The sequence below is a fragment of the Apteryx rowi genome, unplaced genomic scaffold (assembly GCF_003343035.1).
Source record: "Apteryx rowi isolate R43461 unplaced genomic scaffold, aptRow1 scaffold_20, whole genome shotgun sequence".
Taxonomy (NCBI): domain Eukaryota; kingdom Metazoa; phylum Chordata; class Aves; order Apterygiformes; family Apterygidae; genus Apteryx; species Apteryx rowi.
In genome coordinates this window covers 5,565,736-5,593,202 of record NW_020448308.1, presented here as the reverse complement: position 1 = coordinate 5,593,202, position 27,467 = coordinate 5,565,736, and the positions used below count along the sequence as shown (strand labels likewise).

At 44.1% G+C, this 27,467-nt stretch overlaps 1 protein-coding gene across 3 annotated transcripts in view; it reads right to left on the bottom strand.

Moving 5' to 3' along the window:
- Positions 1–27,467, bottom strand: part of TSPOAP1 (TSPO associated protein 1) — an 80,890-nt gene that overhangs the window by 13,364 nt on the left and 40,059 nt on the right. For all 3 annotated transcript variants that reach the window (XM_026063685.1, XM_026063688.1, XM_026063686.1), the window contains 13 exons: positions 23,000–23,183; positions 22,443–22,663; positions 19,414–19,523; positions 17,705–17,814; positions 15,477–16,292; positions 14,787–14,938; positions 11,270–11,863; positions 8,374–8,694; positions 7,833–8,012; positions 2,479–2,605; positions 2,160–2,311; positions 1,800–1,977; positions 390–461 (listed from right to left, as the gene is read on the bottom strand). In XM_026063685.1, the coding sequence (XP_025919470.1) occupies positions 390–461; positions 1,800–1,977; positions 2,160–2,311; positions 2,479–2,605; positions 7,833–8,012; positions 8,374–8,694; positions 11,270–11,863; positions 14,787–14,938; positions 15,477–16,292; positions 17,705–17,814; positions 19,414–19,523; positions 22,443–22,663; positions 23,000–23,183 (3,217 nt within the window). The remainder of the gene's footprint in view (positions 1–389; positions 462–1,799; positions 1,978–2,159; positions 2,312–2,478; positions 2,606–7,832; positions 8,013–8,373; positions 8,695–11,269; positions 11,864–14,786; positions 14,939–15,476; positions 16,293–17,704; positions 17,815–19,413; positions 19,524–22,442; positions 22,664–22,999; positions 23,184–27,467) is intronic.

The window sequence follows — 27,467 nt, the reverse complement described above, 5'->3', positions numbered from 1 at the left end:
CAGTGGGTATTCATCTTTCAACAATGAACACATCAGACGAGTGACAAGCAACGATAAAAAGAACAAAGAACAAAGTAGCAAACAACAAAAGCAAACCATTCATGCAACTCAAAGTCTAGCCAGTTACCATGACTCAGGGACCTAATAGGAAGTAGAGGTCAAGCTCCAAAACTATAAAAGACATCATTATCCTTAAAAACTTCTAACACTGGAGCCAGGTTTGTAGCACGGAGCAATGCTGCTTGACCAAAAAGGATGGGCTCTCTTTCCACTTCCTAGCAGTTGTACAGAGACAAACATCTGAGGGTCCTGGAAGCAAGTAGTAAAAATTCAATGCAGTCTGCAATCCTACTGCAAAAATCAAAGAGGAAGCAGCGGGTAACACAGACCTTTCTTGGAGCGTCTGGGTTTTGGAGGAGGGACGGTTTGGCGGCGTGGAGGTGGAGAAAATGTGCCATTTCCTTAATAAAATCCAAAAAAGCAAATAAATAGACAAGAGAAACAGACAGTGAATGGAAAGTGAAAATCCTCTTGAAGAGTGAACAGGCAACAGAGTAGCATGACATGCTTCCCCTGGGAAGCAGACACTGTGATTTCCATAGGCAAAGGCCAAATCTCCATTTATCATATGCGGACTCAGATGTGGCATGATCCACATCCCAAACATACACAGAAATCCATGTTATGTTTATGCCCATCAGTAATACCACAGAACACATCAGACAAATTTCTTTACTTCCCTGCATTTTAACTTTCAGAAGCATAAGGGTAAAATAAAACCTTACACCACCAACACCTGAAAAATGCCAGGTGAAGTGTGCCCTATCAAATCACTTGGGTCGCAATGGACCTTGGGAGGTCTCTAATTCAAGCTTCTACACAGAGCAGAGCCAGAGTCAATACTGAATTCAGACCAGGTTGCTCAGGGATTTGTTCAGTTGGGTCTTGAAAACCTCCAAGGACAGAAATTCCCCCCTCTCTTTGGTCCCTATTCCAATGCTTAATTATCTTCATAGAAAGACACCTGCTCCAGTCAAAACCTCTGTTTCAATTCATAAAACATTGAATTAATTAAATTTCAATTCAATTCTCTTGTTCTTCTGCTATGCAGCACCATAAAGTGCCCCCTGGCTCAAAACCCATTGCCCTTGCACACTGCAGTGCTCTCTAGACAGATGTTTCAAAGTGCCCCTGAAGTTCATGAAGAACGAGAAGAGAGGATCTCTAGAGGAGTCTGAACATACATCCCAAGAAGAGTCCCCAGTTGAGCCTGTGGAAGATATGGCACTTCCTGGTTACAAGACTGTAATACAGGTCTATGGCAGCAGGAAAGTAACAAAGAGGAATATACACTCTGGCTGCCCAAGGAAACAAGGGTTTACACTTGGTGCATTCACACACGTGTATGTCTTTTTCACCATCATCATCCACCTGATAACTTTCAGCTCCACTATGTTTCATGCAGTCTCAGAGCTATTAAGCTCCTTTATGCTTCCGAGAACATGCAGTGGGGCAGGGTACAGGCAGCCTTTTATGTTTCCCAGGGCAAGGGCCACCACAAGCATCTAGCCATCAGTGAGCACCAGTGAATATACACAGGAGAAACTATGTACGTCTCAGGTGAGGAAAAAGCCTCACTGAAAACTCACCTCTTCCTAGACACTAGATTAGCCAAAGGACACAAATCTACCAGAAATCACATAGCCACAAAGTGAAAGCACATCGCTTGAAAGCATGGCTGAGCTTTCCTCATTTCAGGGAAGAAACATGCTGGCAAGCATGTAAAGGAGATACAGTACCTACACTACCTACACTCTCCATCGGTGTGTCAGCAGGAATGAACCCTTGCTTTAAGAGCTGCTTCTTGACTTCATTATTCTCCACCTGGACTTCAGATACCATGTTACAGGGGATGTACCCTTCCCTTCCTGCACATTCACCCCTGTAAAAGCCATCAGCGTCCTTGTCTCCACACACCTGCAAGGGAAAAGAAAGGCCAGAGACCAGTTTATGCTACGGGGACCAAGACACAGAAAAAAAAGTAGAACAAGGAAGCTAAGGAAACTCCCCAAATAAAGGAGTTCTGCCTCCCAAGTTTCAGCTGTCCCTGGAACATGGGATGGCTCCATACAGAGATGTTCACCAAGGTGTGCTTTTACCTTCAGGATCTGTCCCTCCTTAAACGGGAGTTCTTCTTCTGCCGCATCAGGATTAGGAGACATAGAAATGGGATCATAGTCAAAGAGGGCCACAAATATCCTAACAGCATCATCTTTAACAGCAGTTTCTGAAGCTGTGCTCCTTGGAAGACCTGTGTGCAGACAGGGATACACCAGAGAGAATGTCAGCACCATATCCCAGAGATCCCCTGCCATAGACCTGCATGTCCCTCAAACACAGCCTACTAGCCTCCCCCATGAAATTTCTAATAGCCTCCCTTTCTTCTGCTGCCTGACTCTCTCCCCTTTGCCCACTCACCTGGACTAGAGAGCAAAGTTTTCTGCATATGGCTTCTTCTTATGCTCTTGTTCCCTCTTCTGCTGGGAGCCTGCCAGGCGGCTGAGCCAGGCAGCTCCTGGCCCCTAGGATCTTTATTACCAGAAGCCTGCAACAGGAACCACCAGAGAGTTAGTAGCAGCCTCTGCCTTCTGACTCATGTGAACACTGCTTAGCCCATACGCACTCCACAAAAGAGCAGTGCATCCAAATGCAACATTCCTCTTCGGGGACACTCTAGAGCTGAAAATACCATGGGAGCTGGAAAACAAAACCAAACAAATACAAGCAGGCACCCTGCCAGAAACAAGCGATGACCCCATTGGTGAGCATGAGGAAGCAGGAAAGGGCATTTCGAGGGGAGGCAATGACATTACAGTCATCGTCCACATAGAGCTTTCACAAATCAGTTTATTTCACTAGGAATTTTCATTTGGGTCCCACAGCCTTCTGTCATAGGGAGGAAGACCCAATGCGAAAAGGAATACTGCATCAGTGACACTATGCCTTTTAGCAGAAAAAGCAGAAGCAGCTAATACGAGAAAAGCCACAGAGCAGCACAGAACTATAGAATCTCCCAGATATTCTTCTGGACAATCCTAGAGGACGGTCCTTTCTCTGTACAACACTGAACAAAGCAAGATACAGGCAGGCCGGGGAAGCAGAAGGAAAGCTAATGCCACTACAAGCTGCTTCAAAGCCAGAATAGGAAAAGTCACCCAACCCTTTTGTGCAAGGAGGTGCTACGTATCCCCTTCCAAGGATGTTCGAGCCTCCTTCTCCAGCCAGGTGACTTACAGTCCAACTCCCAGCCCTGCTCCTCAGAGCTGCTCTCACACCTCAGCACTTCCTTATCCCGGCAGAGGAATCGCAGGCGACTGCTTGGAGACCCAGCCCACTCCATACCCTGTTCTTCAATCATCTCCCGTCTGGTCAGGTCCCTTCTGCCACCAATGCGGGCAACCTCAGATTGACTGGAACAATCACTCCATTCCCCCTGGCAGCTCTGGGATCCTTCTGGTCTGCCATCTGGCCACGGCCTGCCCTCAGGGGGGGATGCGCAGGTTGAATCCTGATCATCTTCTGAGTCATATTCAATGTCTATTTCCAGGCTCCTGGGGCTGGAGCAGTGTGTTGCCACCACAGGAGCTTCTGCAAGACCTGAAACTGCTGCCTTCCTGTGTTTTTTTCGTGAGGTGCCTTGTCTGGCACGACTGTACACATCAAACCCCTCTTTACCACCAGCACTGCTCACAACGTTCAGCTCTTCTCTGAGGCTAGGAGCTCTGTATAACCCGCCTCCCATCTGGCTGCAGTTGCCCAGCAGACGACTGCAGTGCTCTGTGAAATCATTCTGTCTCTTCCTACCCATCTCAGGCCGACTCCGGATCCTCTCTCTATAATTATTTCCCTTCTTCTTGCTCCAAGGGGGACTCGCCCCAGTTACAGACTTCAGATTGCTCTCCTGGTAGCCCCAGGTCCAGTTTGCCTTTTTCTGATTCCAGGTCAGCTGCCCAAAGGCAGGATTCTCTTGGTCAGCATCCCCTCCACTCTCCTTAACAGCATGCTCCTCCTGCAGAGTCTGAGCAGACAGATCTGGGGAGTTATCACTACTATCTGGCTTTAGAAATGGTTCCTGGATATCAAGCGGCTTCTCTGTCCTTCCCGCATGGTGAGTAAGTCTTTCCATGGATTTTTGAGGCTCTGCCTTTTCCTCCAGAACACACTTCTCATCCTCATCTTCTTCCTCATCCTCAGTCACTTCTGGGATGCTAAACAATTTTTTGCTGTGGTTCTTCTGAAGCGGGAGCTCTAGTATCCTCTCCAGAATCTCCTCATCGCTGTCAGTATCACAAAGATCCATCTGTACCCAGCCCCCGAGAAAAGCCACAGCCAGGACAAGCAAAGGAAAAAAGAGAGGAAATAAACATTAAAAAGAGAGACAACATTACAGCCGATTCCCTCCCAGCACAGCAGGATGGAGCGGAGACTGTGATCTGCAGAGAAGCAAGGGTAGGAAGCAAAAGATAGCAATGGTTCTTCTGGCAAAAAAAACAACAAAAAAAACCCAATTAGATGAGCTAGCAATGCAGTGGAAAGCGAGAAAGGCCAATGCATGGAACAGCTCTCTCCCAACCTCTCCCTCTACACACACAACTTTCTGCAGCACCTTTCATCCTGTCCACTTCATTCCCTAGAGCTTCAGCATCCTGTGTCTGGGATGATGGGGGCAGGACCAGCACAGTTCCTCCACAGCTGTTCACTGTATATGATGATCAGGTTCCTCCCTCCAGAAGAATCAATGTATTGACACCACACAGCTTGTGCTCACATAAGGACCCCACTGTCCTCCCTAATCTTTCTGCGTCCTTGCACTGGAACAGAAGGAAGCAGCACTGTGCAGCAGCACACCCACTGGAGATGTGGCTGCTGTGGGAGAACCTTCCCTAGTCTCTTCCATTGGTCTGCCAAGGTCCAGCTCTACAGAAGTTTGTTGCATGTAAATCCAGGTGAACACAGAGTTGCCATGAATAAACATGAAAACCATTACCTCAAAGGGCTCACACAGACTTGTATTTCACTTGCAACTGGGTAAGAACCTACCAGGTTACAAAAAACTTTCCAGAAAACGTTGTTCCACTTTAAAGTTTGTCTTCTACCAACAATGTAATTTACGTTTTGTCTCTTGCTATATTAATAATAAAATAAAAAGGTAAAATACTAGAAGCATAGCATAGTTTGGGTTGGAAGAGAACTCTGGAGGTGTCCAATCCAAACTCCCTGACAATTTAGATCACAACATGTTTTAGAAACATTTCTAAATAGCTTACAAAGCATATGTAGCTACCGACATTATAAGCTACAGCCATGAACAGTCCTGTTTAGAGATAATTAAAAACTGAAACATAATGAGAGAAAAAGGCAGTTGTAAGTGAGCTATTGAACACTTCACATCTATAACTTTTTTTCCAAACAGAAGTGGTCTTGAATTATATTTAGAATTATAATTGGTTGGAAAGGGCCTCCAAAGTTCTCTAGTCTGATCTCCTATTTGCAGCAGGACTATCACCAACACTAGATCAATGGCTTTGTTTAGCTGAGGCTTGAAAACATGAAAGAATGGAGATCCCTCAGCTGTCCGGAGACCTGTCCCAGGGCCACACCACCCTCCTGAGAAAGAAGTTTTTCCTTGTGTCCAACACGAAGCTCCCAAGCAGCAACTTGTGGCTGCTGCCCCTTTTTACACCATCTGCCACTAACAAGAAGACTTTGGCTCTCTCATCTTTTTAACCATCCCTCAAACAGTCTTAGGCAGCTACTATATCTCTCTTTAGCCTCCTTTTTGCCAGGCTAACCAAGTCCAGCTTCCTCAAACTCTCTTCACAGGACATGTACTCTAGGCCCCGACTATCTTGTTAGCCCTCCACTACCAAATAATAATAAGCAGAATTTATTAATGCAACCATAAAATACATCCAGTCAGACTTATTTTAGCCACCTACAAAGTCGTGGCTTTTGTTTGGATTTTTTATGTAATAATTGGTTTCTAGCAAGTTAAGAGTACATTTATGCAAGTTTGGTTTCAATACTGAAACAAAATGAATCCAAGGATTTGAAAAAGACAAATCTTGAAGAAAAAACACTGCTGTGTATTTGGAAAGGAGCAGAATAGTAAACTTCTATTATGTGAGGGGACATGGGACTCTGTCGCCCATTTGTAATCAAGGAGAAAGTTGTTAACAACATATTTGAAGTTAAACATTTTAAAATCAGCACTCCTCCATACTTTCATCCCACAATTCCTGAAAGAGTTAGCTGAGGAGACTTGAAATAACCCCAAATGTTATCAGATATGCAGAGGCCTACAAAACAGGCCTGCTGAGGCCTGACCCAGTCTAGTTATCATCTTCCCTCATTCTACAAAAGCAGAGTAGGGAGCTCAGTGCCCTAAAGCTTCCTGCCCTTGGACGCCCTTCTCCCCATTCAGCATCTGTCGTCACACTGTGCTCCTCACTCCCTCAAGTCTTCACAGCCAGAACAGAAAACAAGTACTTTATCAAGTAAAGAAACAACAGTTTGCTCAAGTCATCAGGGTGCATGTAATTCCCCCCCCCCCCAAAAAAAATATTCAAGACAATAAGATATCCAGGAAAAAGTGACAAAACTTAGCATTCCTGACTGTTCTTATCATCCCTTTTTTCCTCCCAGGAAAACTGGGCTTCTTCCCTATTTTTTCCAGCACAATCCCAACAGCCAGAAGCCCTTTCTGGTATGTCCTTCCTGGGCAGACTCAGCAGCTCCCGCTGGAGGAGGAGGCCTCTCCTCAGGCTCCCAGCACACTGTACTGCAAATCCAACCTCCCCACTAGGGAAGTAGAACCCCTTTCAGAAGGGGAAAAGGAGAGGCAGCAAATTTACTCCAGATTCATCACACTGTCTGCTGCTGACCTATTAATGCTCAACAGATCCACCCCATCTGTGCTGCAGGCTAGCAGTCATATAGATCAGCATCAACGAATTACAGCTGCTCTTTGAGTACATGAAAGGAGTTAGTATGGTCTCTTGCAATACAACCATATCACATTTCCTGCAGATCTTTCTAATTTCTCAAACATCCAACTGTAATACTTTCCCTTATGCACACTCACCCCAAATGCCATAATTTGTATAATCACATACCACTTTCCAGTCATGCAGTTTTAAGCAAATGTCCTGTTGCAGATGCATTATAATACACTAGCTTTAACTGTTTGAACTTCTAACATGAATGAACATGATCACTCATAGTTCAGCTTAATCAGTATTTCCTCGCTCACCACATCTGAACTGTACAACAGCCACGGCACTGCTCCTGCAAGCCATCCATCTCTACAGAGAGCACCAAGGTCTAAGCAAAATAATTTGCACTATTATGTGCAAATAGCAGGACTATTACATGTTAGTTTTACTTTAGGAGGGAGGGGGGGTTGATATAGGATCTTACATATGGGTGAACTTCACAGATTCCTATATGATCACTGTTTGTATCTATATTAAGAATTAGATCAATGGGACTGATTTTTCACTCTGGGTTCTATAGTTCACGTTACATTTTCTATTTTTCCAGCTAATTAAACCCTGGACACATTTATTACATATAAATACCTTCCCCTCTCACAAGGAACTTGCATTTTTACTAGCTTAAGACAACACTGAGAGGTAAAGCAGAGCAGGCAGGAACTTGGCTAAGCACTGCACTGAGAGTGCTGGACTCAGACAGGCACCTTCTCCTGTAAGCTGATGACATGGAATGGTTGCACTGGTGCTCCCCACAAGCACTACTCTGCTAGCAATTACCTTTTCCCCATTCTCCTGGTAACAGGGCTCTCTTGCATCCCATTTCTTCTCTTCCAGAGCTTCTGAGGACAGTTCCTCTTCTTCCTCCTCTTCCAAAATATCTGAAAGGTCAGAACTACGGTTGTGCTCAGCAAAAAGGGCCAGCTGCCGTCTTCCCATTTCAGACATTTTCTCTTCTTGCTATTGAAAAGCAAAACAGATTTCCATCAATGCAAACTCAGACCTCTAGGCTGTCTTTGTTTCAAAAGACATTTCGAAAGACGTTTGCAACGAAATAGCATTCATTCCACCTTCTTTCTCTAGTACACATATAGCTAAAATGCAGCAAGAAATAGAAGAGCACTCAGCGCAGGGTCTCACATGCCTGTGCATGCATGCACGCGCATGCGCACGCACACCCACCCACCCCTGTCAGGCATATTTTACAGCCTGAAGGAGAAGAACAGTAGGCGTAAGATTGTAAAACCTATCTGCAGCTCAAAGTTGTCAAATACAATCCACATCCCTCCCCGGACAGCAATTCAACAAAGGTAAAACAAACCTCTCTCTTCACTCTAGACACTACTCCAGAGTCTCCTCTGGACATTTCTTTCATCACCTCCTTGCCAGGGGACAATCTCAGGAATTCTTGGCAGATGCTCCCACTGGTGCTTGAGTCTTGGGAAGTACTCTCTACTCCTTCAACCTGGCAGGGGGAGGGCAGAGGCTCTGGACTCAAGTGCTTCTCCTTTGCCTCTCTTTCAGCACTGGGTCCTTTTGGTGACTCCTCCACAGAGCATGCAAGGCAGGTCTCCATACATATCTTCAGACTGCTGTTGTATTGGCTTTCCAGCTCTGGTGCACTTGTTACAGAGAGCTCCATCTGCAAAAGAAACCAAAAAGTTCATCATCAGGAAAACAACAGTATCTGCTGCAGAACCTTTCCTATGCCCTCCACTGCGTGTCCTACTTCTGCTCCTCTGTGAAGGATCTGTCAATGACAGTTTGAGAATTTCCAGCATCGTCTCCCTACCAGCATTTCTTAAGCCAATTAGCCAGTCTGCACTGGGACTTTGCTACATCCCCCACCTAGCCCCTTCTTGACATGGGGCAATGAAACCTGGGAGAGACACTGTGAATTGAAAGGTCCTTTACCCCTCCACCCCCCAGCTCTCTGATGGAAACACCATGCATTCTGTGTCTCTTGCCATATGAAGATTTTTGCATTCAATTTGTAGCCAGGAAGGCTGGCCTCTCATGGAATGAATTCTTCCCTGCCATTAGCTGCAAGGGGACACACAGCCTTTTCACTATAACATCATGGTATGCACCACACTGTGGGTCATGCTGCCACATGGGGCTCCCATGAGCCACAGAAGCATATTGGCAATAACTAGTCTTCGAGCAGCAAGAACAAGATGAGCCCAACCTACACAACTAGGCCAGTTCCCACCTCAGTCCCAAAGGAATGTCATAAGCACCAGCTTACAGCTTAGCTTGAGCTGGAGGTGAGGACATAACCCCAGCACTCATTGAAGCTGGTGAGTGCTGTGAAGAAAATGAGAATGAATGAAGAATTTACAGAGAGAATACAACTGCATAGATTAGTGGTTTGGTCACTTAGTGGGATTAAAGAAACTTTAAATTCTGATCTCTTTCCAATAAGTGCTTCTGTCTTTGATGATTGGTCAGCTCAGTCTGGTGTTTAGGGAAATCTGTGGGAGATGGAGGAGTGGAATCCCAAGGACTGAAGAGGGAAAGGCAGATGGGACTTCATCAACCACCTCTTTTTTTAACCCTCTTTAAGGGGTAGTCACCTCCACTGCATTTTGCAATGGAGCATGACTTTGTCCTTATTTACTAGACACACCGAAAATATTTACAGGATGAGGCCCCTGGAGATTTAGACACTGCAGTCTAAATCCCCCCTGGGCTTAGGTGAAAGATAGGCAGGTGTAGATCCCATGAATAATCTGATGGTCAGACCCCTTCTCCCGTTTCCCTTTCTTGAAACAGAATGAAGACAGACATCTCAACAAAGAAGGTGATTTGCACCCTAGAAGCACCTGTTTTTCTCCATTGACTACAGAGAAGGCAAAGTGACCCACTCATATTTAGTCATCTACCCCAGACATCTAAATGTGGGCAAACGAATCACAATTGAGGTGCCATGGGCAGCAAATGAGCAGGAGATGAAGAATCAGAATCACAGCTTTGGACTTAACATCTCAGTTCTACTGTGTATCTATCTGGCCTTTGGTCTAGGGCCCACACAGCTGCTGATGCTCCAGCAGTTACCAGAAGTCTTCCCATCCTTTTCTCTAACCCTAAGCCTTTGCAAACTCACACTGCCATGATTAATAAAGTCACACTGAATTTGATGGTTTGAAGAACTCCCCTGAGCCCCCTGTCACTGCAAGGTCAACACAGGAGCCTCTGTTTAACACACAGCCTCATTCTGCTTTTGGAAACCGGCACCCCCCCCCCCCATGGGTGGGTCTGTAGTGTATTTTTTCTCCCTTTCTGACAAGACTGTTAAGATAGAAGGGGCTTTGTGACATACTTGGGACTACCTGCTTTTGTTTCAATGCCAAATGTAACAGCTAAGCCAGAAACAGTCTGCTATTAAGCCAGACTGTTTCCAGGTTGATGGCGGAAAGAAGCTAAGCTCAGTGTTGGGACAAAGAATTCAATGGGCACCTTTAAGGAATGCTGCGGCTCTATCTTCATGTATGGGAGCCTGCCCTCCACTGCAGAAAATCCTTCTTAAAGGAATATGGTTCTAGGCAATAACTACAATACCCTGCCTAATGTCAAGTGTCAGAATGGAAAAAAGATCTTGCTTCCTGATATAATACATCACACACCTACGAGATGCACCCTTCCCTCTTGTCACAGCCTGAACACCTTCTAGATCATCCACCTCTTTTCTTATGGATCTCCCAGCTGCTGTGACAACTGTCCTACAGAGTTCTGAAACCACCCAGCCACCCTATGGGCGTCAAAATACCAAGTGCCATGACAGATTCACAGTTCTTCTCCAGACACGGCTACCTCGCTGCGCAGCCTAAGAAGTGCCCATCTTTCTAGACTGCCTACTCTGCCTTGCAGAAGTTCACTAGACTGGAGAAGACTGCTGGACTAACATTGACATCGTCATCAGGGGAAACATCCTTTTCACCTTCTAGCTCTGCTGAATTCTTGCCTTTCTGACCATATTCTTGCTCTACTTGCCCACATGCAGTCAAGCAGTGAGGTTCACCTGCTTCATCCTGCTGTAGCTACACAAGAGCAGCCAATACTCCCTGCTGGTTTGCCAGCCACTGGAAGACAGCCCCAAGGGGACAGTGTGTCACAACTGGAGAGAGACGATCAATGGTATTTCATTCCATTTCCCAAAATGATCTAATTCTTCTTCCCAGTACACATGGTTCTGGGTGGGCAATGTGAACACTTACCTGTGCTTCCATTCCTTCACCTGGGCCTTTCAATTCTGCTTCCCTTGGAGAGAGAGGCTCTGTGCCCTCACTTGGGAGCACTGTGCTGCCAGCTTGCTGAGGAAGGACAGTCAGGCTTTTCTTGTCTTGTGCAGTGTCCGATTCCTGTGAGGAAGTGCCTGAAACCTGCACCAAGGAAGCGCTGGGAGAGGAGAAGTGGAGCTGTGAAGAGGCTTTCTCTAGCAGAGATTGTGCTGAGCCATCACAGCTAGAGGCAAGATCAGTCAATTTGGCATCTGAACCATCAGTGGGAACTTTTTGTTGAAGAAAGAGTGGAGCTGTTTGGTGTGTGGGTGGGTTGCGCATAGGCAGAGAACCCCTGGATTCTCCACAGGGCAGCCTAGAAGTAAAACTGGTAGAAACAGCAGAATCTGAAGGTGAAGAATGACGAGAGGCTCTCAGCAAGACTGAGGAAATCTGGGCTGGAACCGAATCCACTGACTCCCCATACAGAGACATTGTTCTCACAGAAACCTCCCGGCACACCTGGAACATCTGAAGCTGGGACAAGTCCACCAGGATGCTCCCAGCTGTTGGAGAGGTAACTTCTATTGCCTGCAAGCAAAGAACCAGGAAGGACCTATTTATTATGCACAGCTCATGCCTTCTGGAAATGGCACCAATTCCTAAACCCAAAGTTTACAACTGTCCCCAAAGCTTGTGACAACAGGAGTGCAGGATTCCAACCCTTCTGCACAATATCAAAAAGCAAGAACAGTAAAGAGAACTTATTACCATAACCACTTGAGAAACATGGATATTCTATAAAATAAAACTATATTCCCTCCTACTCCAGTTTCTAACTCTTCTTGTTCCCTACACTTCAAAGGCCATCCCATCTCTTTTGTCATGGCAAAACTTTGTAGATTCCTTCTTTTTGACCTGCATAGGGAAAAGACGTTTCCATGATAAACAGCAAACATCCAACACAGCATCACTCTGTTTTGCACTGTACTTCCTTAAATGGCTGTGGCTTGTCTCTCTCACAGCCAATGGCACAATGTCACATGTGCAGAAGCCTGCAGGCCAGTTTCAATATAGAAAATCCTTGGAGCTGCTTTATCAGTATTAGTATTAGACACTGGGTTGTTCATACACCTCTCCCTTTACCTGTTCTTGATTTAGGAATGGGCTGGAGAACTACACCTCACTTTTCGGTCCAGGGACAATCCCCAAGTGGTGACAAGGCTGCGTACTTCTCTCTACCCATGCCCTGTGTCCACAGAAGTGGCAATTTGCTGACACAATTAGCAGGGTATTTCCTGGGGATTCAGGATTCATGATGCTCTTGCTCTGAAACAATCAGAAGAGTTTGTGCTGGCAGGGTGTCTCCAAAGCTCACTGCTGCCTGGATGATCAAGCTACAATGAGGCTAGGGTGAAAGAGAGGAGGCTGACACTCTAACTGTCCTGTTTTGCTGGTGAAGGCTCCTGCCACAGAAACTGCTCTAGTTTAGTTAAATCAAGAACACATCACAAATCTGGACAGATATCTTTTTTGGTGCACATCAGTCAAAACAAACAGCCCAAGTAGGGGCAAAATTGTCTCTTCTCTGATATCATTTCTTTCCAGGCCAAGTACTGTTATTGCCTCCTCCCGGAATGCTTACTGGATCACAAATCAATTCTGAAGTTTTATGGAGCCTCTTCTGTCACTATCCTTTTCCCATGTGGAGAGCAAGACTTGGTGCACTGTTCTGTAACATCCATGCCAAAAACAAAACTGAAAACAACTTCTACTACTACTCACTATCCCCAGTTTGTACAGTCAAGGACAAGACTGGTCTCAAAGTCAGAACGCCATTTTTGGAGAACACAGTCAGGTAGCCAGCAAAGACTCCTAATGCCTCCAAGTCCTTTTCACAAAACTTCCTTTCCCAACCACAGATTCCTCCTGTGAGTATCAGTAATGATTTTGTTCCTAAACAATGACCCTGTTTTCCCTTTTGAGTCACCTGGAAGACCCAACTAAGCTGATTTTTTTTTCCTCTAGGAGAAAATACAAATAAATAAATAAATTTGAGATGAAATTTGAAAGCTGAAATACTGAAAACACAAGTGTTTCAAATGTGAATGTCTCCAAGAGTTTCTGTAACACCTGCAGTTCAAATGCTTCATGCTCTATTAACTGAAAACATTGACCTCCTAGCCAGCCAGAGCTCCCCCAAGAGCTTTTTCATGAGATTCTCAGCTATGATGGAGGAAGGACTCATATGCAAACGTGTATGTTCATGCTCAAGAAAACTGTTTAGTCAACAGCAATGAAGCGCTACTACATGCCAAAGAATTTAGAATCAAATTAGCAAGCTAAGTACCTCAATGAGGAACAGAGAATCTGTACAGACTGAAATTTCAGACTCTGACAGGAAGAACTAGGACTATGTTACCAACTGCCTGGGCTGGATGGAGACACTGACTCCAATATGCTGAGGGAGAGCATGGAAGCAGCCAGGGCAGGAAATACAATAGTAATGGGATCCCTATGAAGACAGCGTCAACGTCACATTGAGATGGGAAGCAGAGATCAGATTCTTAAGACACTATCAATGAGCACTTCATGGAGCAACTAGATTGGGAGTCCTCAAGAAGATACGAAGCCTGCCTTGCCTTTGGATCCAGTTCAAAATCCTATGGAGATTCTACAAAAAGAAATGACAAGTGAGTAGTAAAAGACAGGGTTACTGGCAGGATATTGTAAAATTGCTTTAGCTTTAGGAAGAAAGACTGTGTTTTTTGCCTCTTCTATCTCCAGTGAATTTAGCCTAAATAATTACCAAGGCATATAGTCTTTCTGGTATATACCTAGCCTAGAGGCTTCCTGCTGCAGGGAGAAGGATCCCCATTCCACAAAGAGCAAGAAGGGAAGCACAGAAGGAATTTTGTCCAGCCTGCAGGGGTCAGTGGAAGAGAGCTGAGCTCCTCAGTCCTGTGCCTCCTCTCCCACTTACTCTCCCCAGAAGGACCTAAAACACTCTGTTCATGTTTGAGGTTCTCCTTGAGCTCCAGGAGAGCCAGTGACACTTCCACATGGGAGTTCATTCATCTCCCTTATGGATTCCAGCATGAAACAGTTCTGCCATCACAGTTATATTCACCAGTTAACGTGCCTCCCACACTGGACCCCACAAGCCTGGATCAGCCCTACATTGTCAGCCTGCAGCACTGGCTTCCATGCACCATGCTAATGACATATTTATTAGAGAAGTCCTCTCACAGTAAAAATCCATTTCCTTGCTTTTTAGAGCATGCCCTTGCCTTCCTTTCTCTTTATACCTCACTAACATATAAAGTACCTCTCAGTTCTGCCTAGGTCACAGGAGCACGTCAGTAACTAACATTCATCACATGCCTTGGCTAACTCACACAGTTACCAGTTGCTTTCCAGGTCTTGCGGCTCTGTGTCTGCCTGCTACCTGCAGCACCAACCTCCAGCCAACCACATGCACAAACATTAGCCTTGCACAGTGTCAGCACAATACCTTCTGTCCATCCGCATACACAGCATAACCAGTGACTCGAACTCCATTTGAAGATCCTTCCGCATCAATAGTGACAGGTAACCAGCTGATAACTAGGATACCTGGGGAAGGGCCAGCTTCCACTTGGACATCCAGAGGAGCATCGGGAGTACCTGCGACAGATCAGAGTTTCATTTCGTTTGTCTCACTACAGCATAATGCCAAACTAAACCTTGGTTAGTAGCAAAGAGCAAACTTACACCAGATTTGCCACTGCAGAATCACACTGGAATAGTTATGCTATTCTCAGAAAACGATAGACAAAACCAGAACAAACAAGGTGGTCTTGTTCTGTGAAAGTTTTAATGCACAGAAAAGACAACTTTGCAAAAGTAGCTGAAGCCAAGATGCAGCAACCCTTAGAGCAGGGTGAGTGAAGGTCATGGCAAACCATATATTCCATTGCCTGAGAGGCATGCTGCTCAGATCAGCACGGGGGATGTTCTCCCAGAGCAAATGAAAACAAAAAAGGTAATAATTTTTTGAAATAAAAGAAGAAAAATATTAAGACAAAACAGTACAGCATCTTACTCTTTGGAACCTAATAAACCTTGCTTCCCTTTGCCCCAAGGCCTCAGAGCAAAATAATGACAGAGCTCACTGCCCCAAGCACTCCATGCACAGTGGCGATGGGCATGACTGCTCTGATACCTGCTAGCGGGGTAGTGAAGTGTATCACAGCTGAGTTCTGCTCCTGCCCCTCTGGGAGCTCTTCCCAAGGTGTTTTCAAGGGCCGGGCCTCCAGCTTGGCAACATATTGAGTGCTGGGCTGCAGGTTGCGGAAGGCATACCAGTACACCCCAGGTTTTGTTATGTCACATTCCTCCCCATTGAGATACACTGCATGATTGTAATTGCTGTTGCAGGGAAGCCACATGACCTCTGCAGATGTGGCTGTGACGCTTCTGACTTTCAGCATAGTTGGTGCCACACAAAAATCTTGCCCCACAAAGAAAGTGCATCGCAGTCTATCAGAACACCCTTGCTCTGTCACACTCTGCACAGACACACGGTAAGCCTTTGTCTTTAAATCCAGCTTTTCAATCACTGCTTTGGTCTGAAAGCCACTCTTCACATTTTGGCGTAGCTCTTCATCCACATAGATGTTGTAGCTTTGTATGTCTGGGCAGCCAGCTGGTAAAAGCGGTGGTTCCCAGCCTACAACTATGCTTCTGGCAAGCTGCTTGATCAAAGTCAATTTTCTTGGATAAGGCACTGCTGTATGACTAACAGGCTCCTCCTGGTCTCCTTCTGTTCTACTGGTCAATGGGCTGATGCTACTATCTTCAATGGAGTAATCACTCTTATCTCCACTGCTGGTGCTTGCACTGACAAAACTTTTCTCCTGGTATGAACTATGGGTGAGATCATTCAGCTCCGAAGGCAGAAACGTCATGAGGTCATCATCTGAAACTCGCTCAACAAAATTGGAGGGGACCAGCCCTCGCCGGCCATCCATCAGCTCCCCTAAACAAAAAACAGGAAACCTGTTACCGCTGAAACTACCTTTCAACCTTCCAAACCATCTATGAAGATAGTGTGGCATCATCTATGCCAGGTCATAACTGCCCTGCAGTCAAGAACAAAAGCGGCTCTGGGAGACTATCCCTGGCCAAGGTTGCTCCATTTCCTATGACTACCCTAGCTAGATCCCAATGGCCACAGTGAGAAAACTCACTGCTTCTCCATACATTCCAGAGCCAACTAACCAGACAGTGTTTTGAGTAATCAGCTTAAGGATTTTTCCTTCTTCATTATCCCATTGTTCCTGATCACAGCTCTTTTACTAACTTTTTCTTTTTCTAGACTTCCCAAACTATGCAGACTCTCAGCATGTCTCTTCTCCCAGCCACACAGATTTGTTTTTTGCAGTATTCTCCTCATGAAATTCCATCTTTCCAGCTCTGTATTCATCTTTGGCCTTCTTTTTAGCTCCCTCCATTATCATGCTAGCTTCTGTAATAAAGATGTCTAGAAAGAAACCATGAGGATGACTGATACCACAGAACTCTTGGTATGTATAAGAACCATCAAAACAGAATCAAATGCGCAGTGGGTAAGGATTGTGCATACTTTCCCCTTTCAAACCCTACCTACAGCAAATCAATTGAAAGCAAGGAAAGCAGAAAATGTTAATAAAGAATATCCTTTTTATTCTTTAAGCAACAAACAAATAAACAAATGAGAAGCTTCAAAGTAGAAAGAGCGAGCCAGAGCAGTCAAAGAGCAAGCAGAGCAACATGGCATGCATTTGCCTCAGCTCTTGCAAAGCACCTGAGTAGGCTATGAGCTTAGATCCCATTAAGTAAGCCAGCTCCACAAAGAAACTTCATTACAAATTTGCAGTCCACAATTCTTAGTTTCAATTGCATCTGCCTATTAATCAAGCAGAACCATGTTTTCAAAGGTGTCAAAAGAGAAACACACTGTAGGACACCAAACAGGATAAAGGCTGTATTTTGGGCTGCTTAGCTTTGCCCTGCTATGCCCAAAAGAGCAAGAGACCATCAACTGCCTACAGGCTCTGGCTCACTATGCAGCCAGTGGAAAGAGGGAATGCAGAAGGTGCCTAGGGACTGAATGTTGCTCTTCCCCATGGCTAGGGAGGGGCCACATGTGCATGAAACCTGGAGCTCTACTGAAAGTAATGGCAGAATTCCCACTGAATTCACTAGACCAGGATTCCACTTCTTAGATTCAATTAATCATGACATAAATAAACTCCTTTCCAACACAATCTGCACTCTCCTCCAACAAACTAACTTTGGATAGAAAACCTTTTTCTTATAGTTTTAAGATATACTAAATTCCTCTCTGATTCTTTAAGGAGATCACATCTCTACAGCCGTTCAGTCACATTTCATTCTACTAAAGCACACCTTCAAAGAAGCCATCCTCATCCATGTCTCCATAGATGTAAATATACTCTCCAGCAATTAGTGGAAGCTCTGCCTCTGGATTTTCATTAGGTCCATCAAAAGGATTGTAGCTGAAATAGTTACAATTAGAAAACTTACTTTGTATAGCAACTTTTATAGCAACACTTTCAAGCTGTGATGTTAGATAAGCTTACAATCTACTGGAACAGCACCTACTTTTTGCAAGCAGCTAATTCCACAGAGAAGGGTCAAGACTCTATGGTTTTATATATAACTAGTAACATCTTGCTCCATGTTCAAACAGCATCTAGAATGACTCTTCTGAGTAGCAGAACAGACATCTCGTGAAGTTTGAAGGAATTGGAGCAGAGTGATTCAAGAAAAAGTGTTTTAAAAAAAATGGTTATTTGAAGTATCTGTGTGACTGCTGGTTTTCCGCATGTTAATATATTAAGTACATAAGTTGTAGGATTCAGCATTTCTAAAACTGACACCCTTAAAACCATCTGCATTCGTAAATATTTTATGTAGATAACTTCCTACATTTCATGCACATAATAGTTTTGGAAAAACACTGAAAATGCCCAAAGCATTTAAGATATATTTAACCAGACATACAGCTGTCATGGACAAGCACAGCACCGAATCTCAAAATTCTCATGTTTAAAACCTGAACGATCTGATTTGTGCAAGAAGAATGTTACATAAGAGTGAAGAAAACGTTTCCAGCTCTCATTTTTCATCATAACTATCCAGTCTTCAGGATGCAAGCTACACATCTCCCAGTACTGTAACTCCATATTTTAAACTGCAGTCCAAAAGCTCCACTAGCATGAAAATTTTAAATAAATACATTGGTGATAGGATTTGTGCTCCAGGTAGTTCTAACCTACCTATCCATGGATCTTCAAGCTAATCAGAGGGCCTATCACAGAAAAATGCCTAAAGAAAAATCTTGTCTTTGCAAGCACCTACTGCTAAATGCTGCTCTTTTGTCTTTAAAAGGGATTCCAGCATGCCAAAGCAACATTATCCTCTCTATGAGCTTGGCGAGACCTTATAGGCCCAAAACTCCAAACTGAGGACAAAGATCATATTTGATCTGCTCCTTTCAAGTACAGAATTGTCCCAGTTTTCCTCCTCCTTCTCTGCAATCTAAAAGGTGAGTAATATGTCAATATTCTTTGCATTGTGAATATGGATTTGGGTTTGACCATAACAACTCAGTGGATAGGAACAGTTATCAGAAGAATCTGGCCTTATTCAATGCTAGGTTTTCTTGCCTTTTTTTTTTTTTTTTTTGGAAATTTCAACCAGAAAGACTTTGGCCAAAAATTTTAATTTAGAAATTGTATTTAGGTATAAGATTTTCTTGGAGAAGACTAGACTATCCTGTAGAAATCACAGATTTCATGAAATGTGTCAATTCAAAACTCACTTTTCCATCCAAAACCATCTTCAAAAGAAAAGTTTCAACCAGTGCTGCTCACTGAGTAACTAATGAGTTTGCTATGTTTTTGTTAAACTAAGTGCATTGGATTTGCTTGTGCAGGTAATACAGGTCACAAAAATTCCCATGAAGGAATACACAGATACACAGACACACTAATACCCATCCCTAACAGTGGCTAATGCTGGCAACCAGGGTAAAGGAGGCAACTGTGAGATAACCTGTCTAATCTCAAAGACCACAACAGATGACACAGTACCTGTATCGAGCTAAGAAGACTTGCAGTTTTGCAGGGCCTTGGCTGCCTGGCTCTGGAATTAGAGAGATACTGTCAACATCCAGTTCTTCCATTTCACTTGCAGTGTCCACCTAAAAAAAGCATTAAAGATGGAGGATAAGATATGGCCCAAACCAGAATAAAGGAACACTCAAAGGATTTCAAGAGCAGTGAACAAGTCCTCTAAGCTGGTGTACACTGCCAGTCTGCCCACTGGGCCAAGGACTATCTGGAAGATTTACTGATGAAGTGCAGAAGCAGTAATAACAGGCAACAGCTCCAAGCTGCAGTGTCAAGGGTTCAGGTGGGACATTAGGAAAAACCCCTTCCCCAGGAAGGAGATGCAGCCTTGGGACAGGTTCCCACAGAGGTGGGGGATCTCCACCCTTGAAGGGTTTCAAGCCTCAGCTAGACAAAGCCATGGCCACCCTGATCTAGCGTTGGTGACAGTCCCACTGTGAGTGGGAGATTGGACTGGAAACGCTGGAGGCCCCTTCCACCCTACGTTTCTTTAGTTCAGTATATTCACTTCCTCTTACCTCCAAATGGCTATGTGAAATAGAAAAGCCAGCACGCAGGCCCTGCTGGTAATCTGAACAAAAAGGACCTTATTAGACCTCTTAGTCCAGCTTTCATTTTTAAATTAATCTTATTTAATTCAGGCAGGGAGTGACAGCCTTAAAAACAAGTTTAAATCATTTTGATTTGTCCTTCAGAACGTACCTTGCAGTAACACACAACTGTTCTGCACATGAACAGTCCTTAGGCATACCTGTCTCACACCAGCAGGTTGGTAACAAAATACCCAAAATAAGCAAAAGCTCCACCAAAGGCCTCAGGCTTCAAAATTGTAGCTGGCTTTCAACATAAGGAATTTCAATCTTATTAAAGTTTTCACCTCCAGTTCCCCTGTATTACCTATAAATACCTCAACATGATGTTTATTTACTTTCAGAACACTAGAAGGCCATACTAGTTCAGACCAAAACTCTATCCAACTCCAAAACCTGGCTCTGTTAAACGCTAGTAGCGCTCAAGCAAGAGGACAAGCATGAAATCCTGTCTTCCAGGTATAGCCTCTCAGTTTCTAGCAATCAGCTATGTAGGGACTTCCTAAGCTCAAGGTTGCATCCTGAATGCATTTAGTGGCTACTGGCAGAAGTAGCTTCCAGAAATTTGCCTCAATCTTTTTCAAGCCCATTGATACTTTGAAATTTCACATATAATGGCAATGAGTTACCTAATGCAATCATACTTTGTAAGACAATGTACTTCCCTTGTGTTTGTTTGAAACAGTGCCAATGAACCAAGTCAAGGTGCCTTTTTAAGCATACTTCAAGGCAAATATATTTTTGATGAAGACCCATTGCAGGCACCAGAACACACAGTAGATATTGTTCTAGTATATGAACTGCCAAAGTTTATCCTTGAAAGGATTCCAAGCACCTTTTCAAAACAGTCTGTTCAAAGGATTTGTTTTAGTTTAATCAATGTGAGACTATGCTCCTTCCACGCAATTTTCAAGTTTTAATCTTGGCCTAGTGACATTCTAGCAGAAGATAACTGCTTTCACCTATTTAAAATGGAAGCTCAAGCATCTAACAGATAATGTTTTCTTTTGGGTGAAGGTCTGCTCAGAGGCAACACAGACCTCTCCAACTGCACTGACTGTATTCATGTCCCAATTTTTGCAATGGCATCTTTAAACAAGAGAAGTGTGAAGAATAACTTCTGTTTTAGCCTTTCCAAGAAAGGATGTACTTCTTGTGATTTACTGTAAATGCCATCTTGCACCATGTCTCACAATAACAAACATCTGCACCCTGTAACACTCACAGGTAGACAAAAGGAGTAGCTTTCAGTAGCCTGGCTAACACTTTGGAGGATGCCCATAACCGTGTGCTGCTGAAGTCCAATGCTTTACACATCAGATCTTTTCCACAGACCATAGTCTGATCTCTCCAGGCACTACTAGCTTCACCTCTCCATGAAGGCGTGGTGGCTTCCAAGTCTTCTGTACACTAAGCAACTGTCATTTCTCCCACTACATAATTTATAGTTATCTTTTCCTTTCCTGGTGTGACCTTCACTTTGTCACTGAACAGAACAGCTTCTCCTTATCTCCTAACAACCACAGAGCTCTTCCACAGTGGTGGGCTCTGCCTGTCATGACTCTATCTCTCCATTAGTGCTCTGGCCTCACTAGCACAAGACGTTACTGTCCTCGAGGTGTACAATGAGGCACTCCGCATGGCCTCAGCCACATTAGCGCTCAGAAATCAGTGGACCAAGACAGCAAAAGCTGCCACCCATGCCATCACACCTACTCCCACTCACAGCACTGTCTTCTCTTAAATTATCATATCAAGTGATATATAGCAATGAGTATGAAAGACTGCTTAAATGAACCACACAATACTACACGTATGACCTCCTGGGGAGAAGTAACAGTCATCTGTGATATCTGGGTGAGACAAACAACCAAAGCCTATTAACTTCATCCCTCTGCTAGTGCAAACTCAGCATGATTTCCTACACCACCTAAGACTTCTACACCTAAGAGCATCAAAAACCCCACCCACAGCTTGGGGCCAAAAACAGTCTGGACAGTCCTTCACAATGCTAAAAATAACAGTTTGTAGCATTTATGCAGTCATCTGAGGCTGAGATGTCACAAGGAACCTTAGCCAGAGCTTTCTTAAACTACCCACCACCCAACCCCCTGCCTTTCCCTCACCTTCTCCAAGGTCACAACAACATGTTTTACAGCATGCTGTACAGACAGTTGCTTTCTTCCTGGAGCACAGCAATTTGTACAAATTAGAATTACAGACACGGGCATCCAAAGCCTTTTCAACTTTTCATGCAGGTTTTCTTATGTTTCACAACTGTTTCTTTCAGGCAGCCAGGAGGGAAGGAATGCAATACCCAGGAAATACAGTTCTCTCAGCAGTGCATTTATTCTCTCTTGGCTAGGAAGGAGAGACCCCAGAGGGGTCTCCCATACTGACCTCTGGAGTCGGGCAGGATTTTGGACTGTTCTGCATGGATTCTGATTTTGAAGAGTTTGACTGAGATTCCACCTTCTTGGCTTGTTTCTGAGAGCTGGTAGCAGCAACTGGGGAGCCAACAGTGGCATCAGGCATCTGCTGCAACGTTTCCAACTCAACCTCCTCATTGTGAATCTTCTTTGTGTCGTGGTGAGTCAGCAATGCAGGGACAACAGTCGAATCTGCAATAAAATAATCTGTCTGTGGCTTTTAAGTACACGGAGAATACAAGATCAGCAGCGAGTACCAAAGTGCCTTTAAAGCAGCTCAAGTCTCTAAAAATGTGATTCATTTAACAGTGCAACAGACTAGATACCCTGGGCTCTCTTTGGTCAGAGAAGTGCTGAGTTCTCTTTGATGACCACAAAACAAAGAAAAGGTATTTATGAGAGAGACAGAGAAAGCCAGAGAGAGATCCCAAAAGCTAAATAAACATTCCATTATTTTCTTTACACCTTTCCATTTACATCAATAACAACATGCTTGTCAAAACACCTGCAGATAAACCCAGCAATTACCCTTCTCCCAGTGGGGCTGCGGGGTAGAGCTGCACAAATTGAGAGGAGGCTCAGAAGTCACCAGTGTAGAGGCGAGAAGGTCGAGTCTTCCTGTTTGAAGACGGAACTGTTTGAGTTCCTCAGACAGGAGGCTGAACTGCTCTGTTTGACTGCGGCACTGGTCTTCCAGATCCTTCACCCGGGCCTGAAGGGAGAGACATAAGGTGAGGTACAAGGACATAACTAAACCACCAACAAGCCTCCAAACAGCATTTGTCTTTGCTGCATCTTTTTAGAAACTGAGTGACACTCAAACTCCAGGGACCTAAAAGTGTCCCCGGTCCAGGAATGGTCAATAGGAGCTGGCAGCTCTATGCCTATACTATCCTTGAAAACTCCAGACTCATTGCCTCTTAGGAGGCCAACTACAAACTCAATTAGGAATCCCCGAATCAGGAATATCCCTGAAATGCTAGGTTTGAACATCAATGTCCTATCCAAGCCCTGCACAAGACAGGGTGAGATGTGTCAAAGATAAACAAACCTTGAAAACAGAAAGATTGAGAAGGCTTTATGCATTTATGGGAGCATTGATACCACGTCTCCAAAAGGAATTTCCCTCCCAATGCTCCATCTGCCCCACCACTGCAGAGGCTTCAGCAAGCTCCCACAACATTACCCTGGCCTCCCCACAAACGCTTCTGGGCAGGATTCCCTATTCTCCCTTTGGGCCTTAGCTCCTCCAGGCACCAGGAAGGGCAGAGAGCTTCAGCGCCCTGCACATGCTGCAAAATATGTGTGTGATGCAGGCAACCTGCACACTTTGCAGCCAGGTCCTACAGGGGTGAATTGCTGCAGGAAAACACACAATAAGTAAAAGAAAGCTACTTGTCAGCAAAGAGATGTAGAGGAGTCTTGGGGACATCTTGTAAAGAAGGAAATACTCATTCCTACTACAAGAAGGGAAAAAATATTTGTTTCAATTTCTTAGTAGTCTTTTTCTACCATCTCTAGATCTTCCCCTTCCAAGATGCTGCCAAGTCTTGGCCACCCTTTCTACTGTCCCTATACACCCCCATGTATTTCCCAGCTGTGGCAAGTTCATTCCCAGGAGAACACAACTTCTCCTTTTCTTCTTCTCACTCTTGCCACCATACAACAGCTCATTCTAGGTTCCAAGACAGATTTGCTGTGTAGGACCTGCTCATGCACTTCAGGTAACAACTGAACAAAAATCACCAGTGCTGGACAGGAATTTCTCATCTAATCAGTAGTTCTTCAGAGTTCATGCAGAAAATTCAACTTATTTAATTTGGTGTTAGCACGTTTGGCTGAGGTGCAGCTCTGCCTTGCAGGAGGTGACATTTGAGTGCTTCCTATTCCCTTTTTTCCCTTTTGGCTGAGATCACATCAGGCTTTCTAGTCACTCATCTAATCATTTTGTGTAGGTAAGACATCAAAACAGATGACTCTGAACTGTGCTCTTCAAAATTTTCCATTCTATAAAATGTTTTTTAAATGTCTACTCCTCCTTCCACCTCAAAAATTGAATCATGCCTTGAAATATCTCGAGAGACAGAAAGTCTGTTTTTTAAGCAGCTCTAAAACACATCTGACCTGGAGGAAGCTTTCTTTCTTGTCTCAGAGGACCACAAAATCTTTCTGGCTCACTCCCTACCAACTTCTGAGTATGCATGTGATTTTACTTTATCACATTGTACTTGTTTAAAACATGTCAGTTTATCACTTGTTTCCTACCCACTGGCTAGGAGCTCTCCATCTTTAAGGAAAAACTATTTAGGAAATTCACCAATACAAAATCTGGCAAGAAGAAACAGTCTCTATACTGAAAGAGATTATTAGATTTCATTAACAGCTTCCAGAAGTGTCTGCATTCTCCACTTCCTCAGAGCCAATTCCTTCTATTAGCCACGTCACACCAGAAATGGAGAGAAAAAGCACAATCATTCCTTTACCCTCCAGATACCTGGATCTACCACTTTAGCACGGTGCTTTTGTGCTCTGACAGCATTATCAGTCCCAGAGTTCAAAGAAACCATGAGACCCATTTTTAATTTATGAGGTTTTTTTGTAAGCAATGGCAACAGGTGATATTCTTTTACTTGCCTTTTGTTTTTTAGGATTTCCTGTTCACTGAAGCCATGTTACATAGGATTTCTCTGCAATCATGAGGGCTTATATTTACTTCAATTAAGATTTTTAACATAAATGCTCCTCCCTAAGCATTGGGCTTAATAAAAAAAAAAAGAAACTACAGACTATAAGGACAACTGTACTGGATCAAACCAGGACTTCCTCTAGACCAGCACCTTGTCCCTGATCACACCTTGGGACACAGCCTTTGACAAGGGACAGGTACAGAATGACTGAGGAACCATGGAGGGTTCTCCCATCTTGTGATCCAGAGACCAGAGCCAGCAGATGCATCTGGATGTTGTGTTTAACAGCATCATAAACCTCCATCCTGTAAGTTTGTTAATCACAGTTTAAATCCATTTACAGTGGTGGCCAAGCCAACATCCTGGATAATCCTGAGTTCGATTCTGAGGTACCTAATTAAATGGTCAGGTGTCTTTTACATCTTGTGTTATTCAAAACAATGCACAAGCATCCCCTAAATATTTTTGTCACATCACAAACCATGTATAGTTCTAGCAGACTGCTCTCAGAGATTCACACACAACTAGGCAAGCGGTGAGTTTCCAGGGCAGTGCTAGGAAGCAGGTGGACAAGGAGGGGGAACCTGAGGACATGATCAGGAACTGCAGGGAACAGGCAGAAACCAAACTCCAGACATAGGAGAGAAGGGAGACTTTTGTGTCTATGCCTAACCCAAAAGGGGGAGAAAGAGGAACCACACACCAACTGCAATTGAGCAGCATGATTACTAGAACAGGCTGCAAGAGCAGGGAGCAGAGCAAGTTGGTGTGAATTTAACCATTGATTCAGGAATTTGCTCTTATTTTCCCACCAAGCTAGACCCAACCACCACCAGCACATTCCTGTCATCCCAGACACTTTCCTTCTTGGCTGATCTACTATGTTTCTCCTCATATAGAGGATGTTCCCTATCCAGATCTCCCTTGCTACCTTTTTCTGTATCTTCTGCTATATGTTTTTGAGATCAGAGAATCATAGAAATATTTAGTTTAGAAGGGGAGACTGTGGAGGTCTGCAGTCCAACCTCCTGCTTAAAGGATGGCTAACTCCAAAGTTTGATCAGGTTTAAAGGAACATCCAGCACTGCACACAGACGTGGGTGCTACTTCTACAAGATGTGGTCATATCCTAATAACGACCTTGGGCCGGGGCCAATTCCTTTTCTGAAAGTTTCAATTGCTGCATTTACCTTTTTGATAAGGCCTGTGGCTTCTCCTCCATGTGCATGCCTTTGCACTTTCTGATAGTTACTGATATTTGTCATTTAATCTCCCAGTTACTCATAAGATCTTCCCACAGCTCTCTGCAGTCAGATTTGAAGCTGACTGTCAAAAACAATTTTTCATCAGGTACAAATCTCATAACTCTGATACAAAACATCATTCCAAATCTTTTGTGAATATCTTGACTAGCACAGCTCCCAGAGTATAACACCTTTACTATTTCATTAGTTACTACTGGTTCTGTGAAAACAGTTGTTCATAATCTCTGCTTCCTGCCCTCCAACCAATTACAAAGCCAGCAGGACCTGCCTTTTTCTCCATCACAGTCTCATTTGAAAGAAACACTTCAATCTTGGACTGCAAGTATTTCCCAAAAGACCTTCAAATGCATGTAACACCAGAAGAAGGTGAAGAGTTTGACAAAAATGAAAATCTGGAAAAGCCCAATAAAAGCTCCAAATTTTAATTGATTGAGAAAGCAAAGCTTTTAAACAGAAGAGCAGCTGCTCCATCAAACTTGTAGTGGTAGCTCCTTTCATTATATTTATTTTTTGGAGATGACACTCTTGCAATCGTTTACAGAGTACAGTTAAAATAGATACATCAAGCAAGGTTAGGGCAGAGGAGAAACACGTCCTACTTGATAGGATTATATCAGTACCTGCATGCAATCCAAAGTATTCTGTCAGCAAGGAAAAGAGCAAAAAGAGATATAAAAACCACATCAGCAGTCACATTAGTGAAAAATCAGCCACCTGCCAAAGAAAACACCCCTCAGTATGAGTGAGATTATTTTCTCACTGACTTACAGTGTTTGCCTTGTTTCACACTGAGACTATCACCCCAAGTCAAGCATCCGCCTGCTAAACTAAAACCAAATCCCCCCAAAAACAAACGCGTGTATAAGCATGCACCTTTTGAGGGCCTCCAAATTTCGATAAGCTTTTAGCATTAAGCTGAAGTGCTAAATTTCAAGCCTTCTTTTCCCAGCGTATTGCAACCACTCTTAAATACCACAGAACTGACTCCTTCAGCCCAGACCTTTTCCCAGGTCTGAGACCAAGGAGTGCTGGGAAGCAAGACAC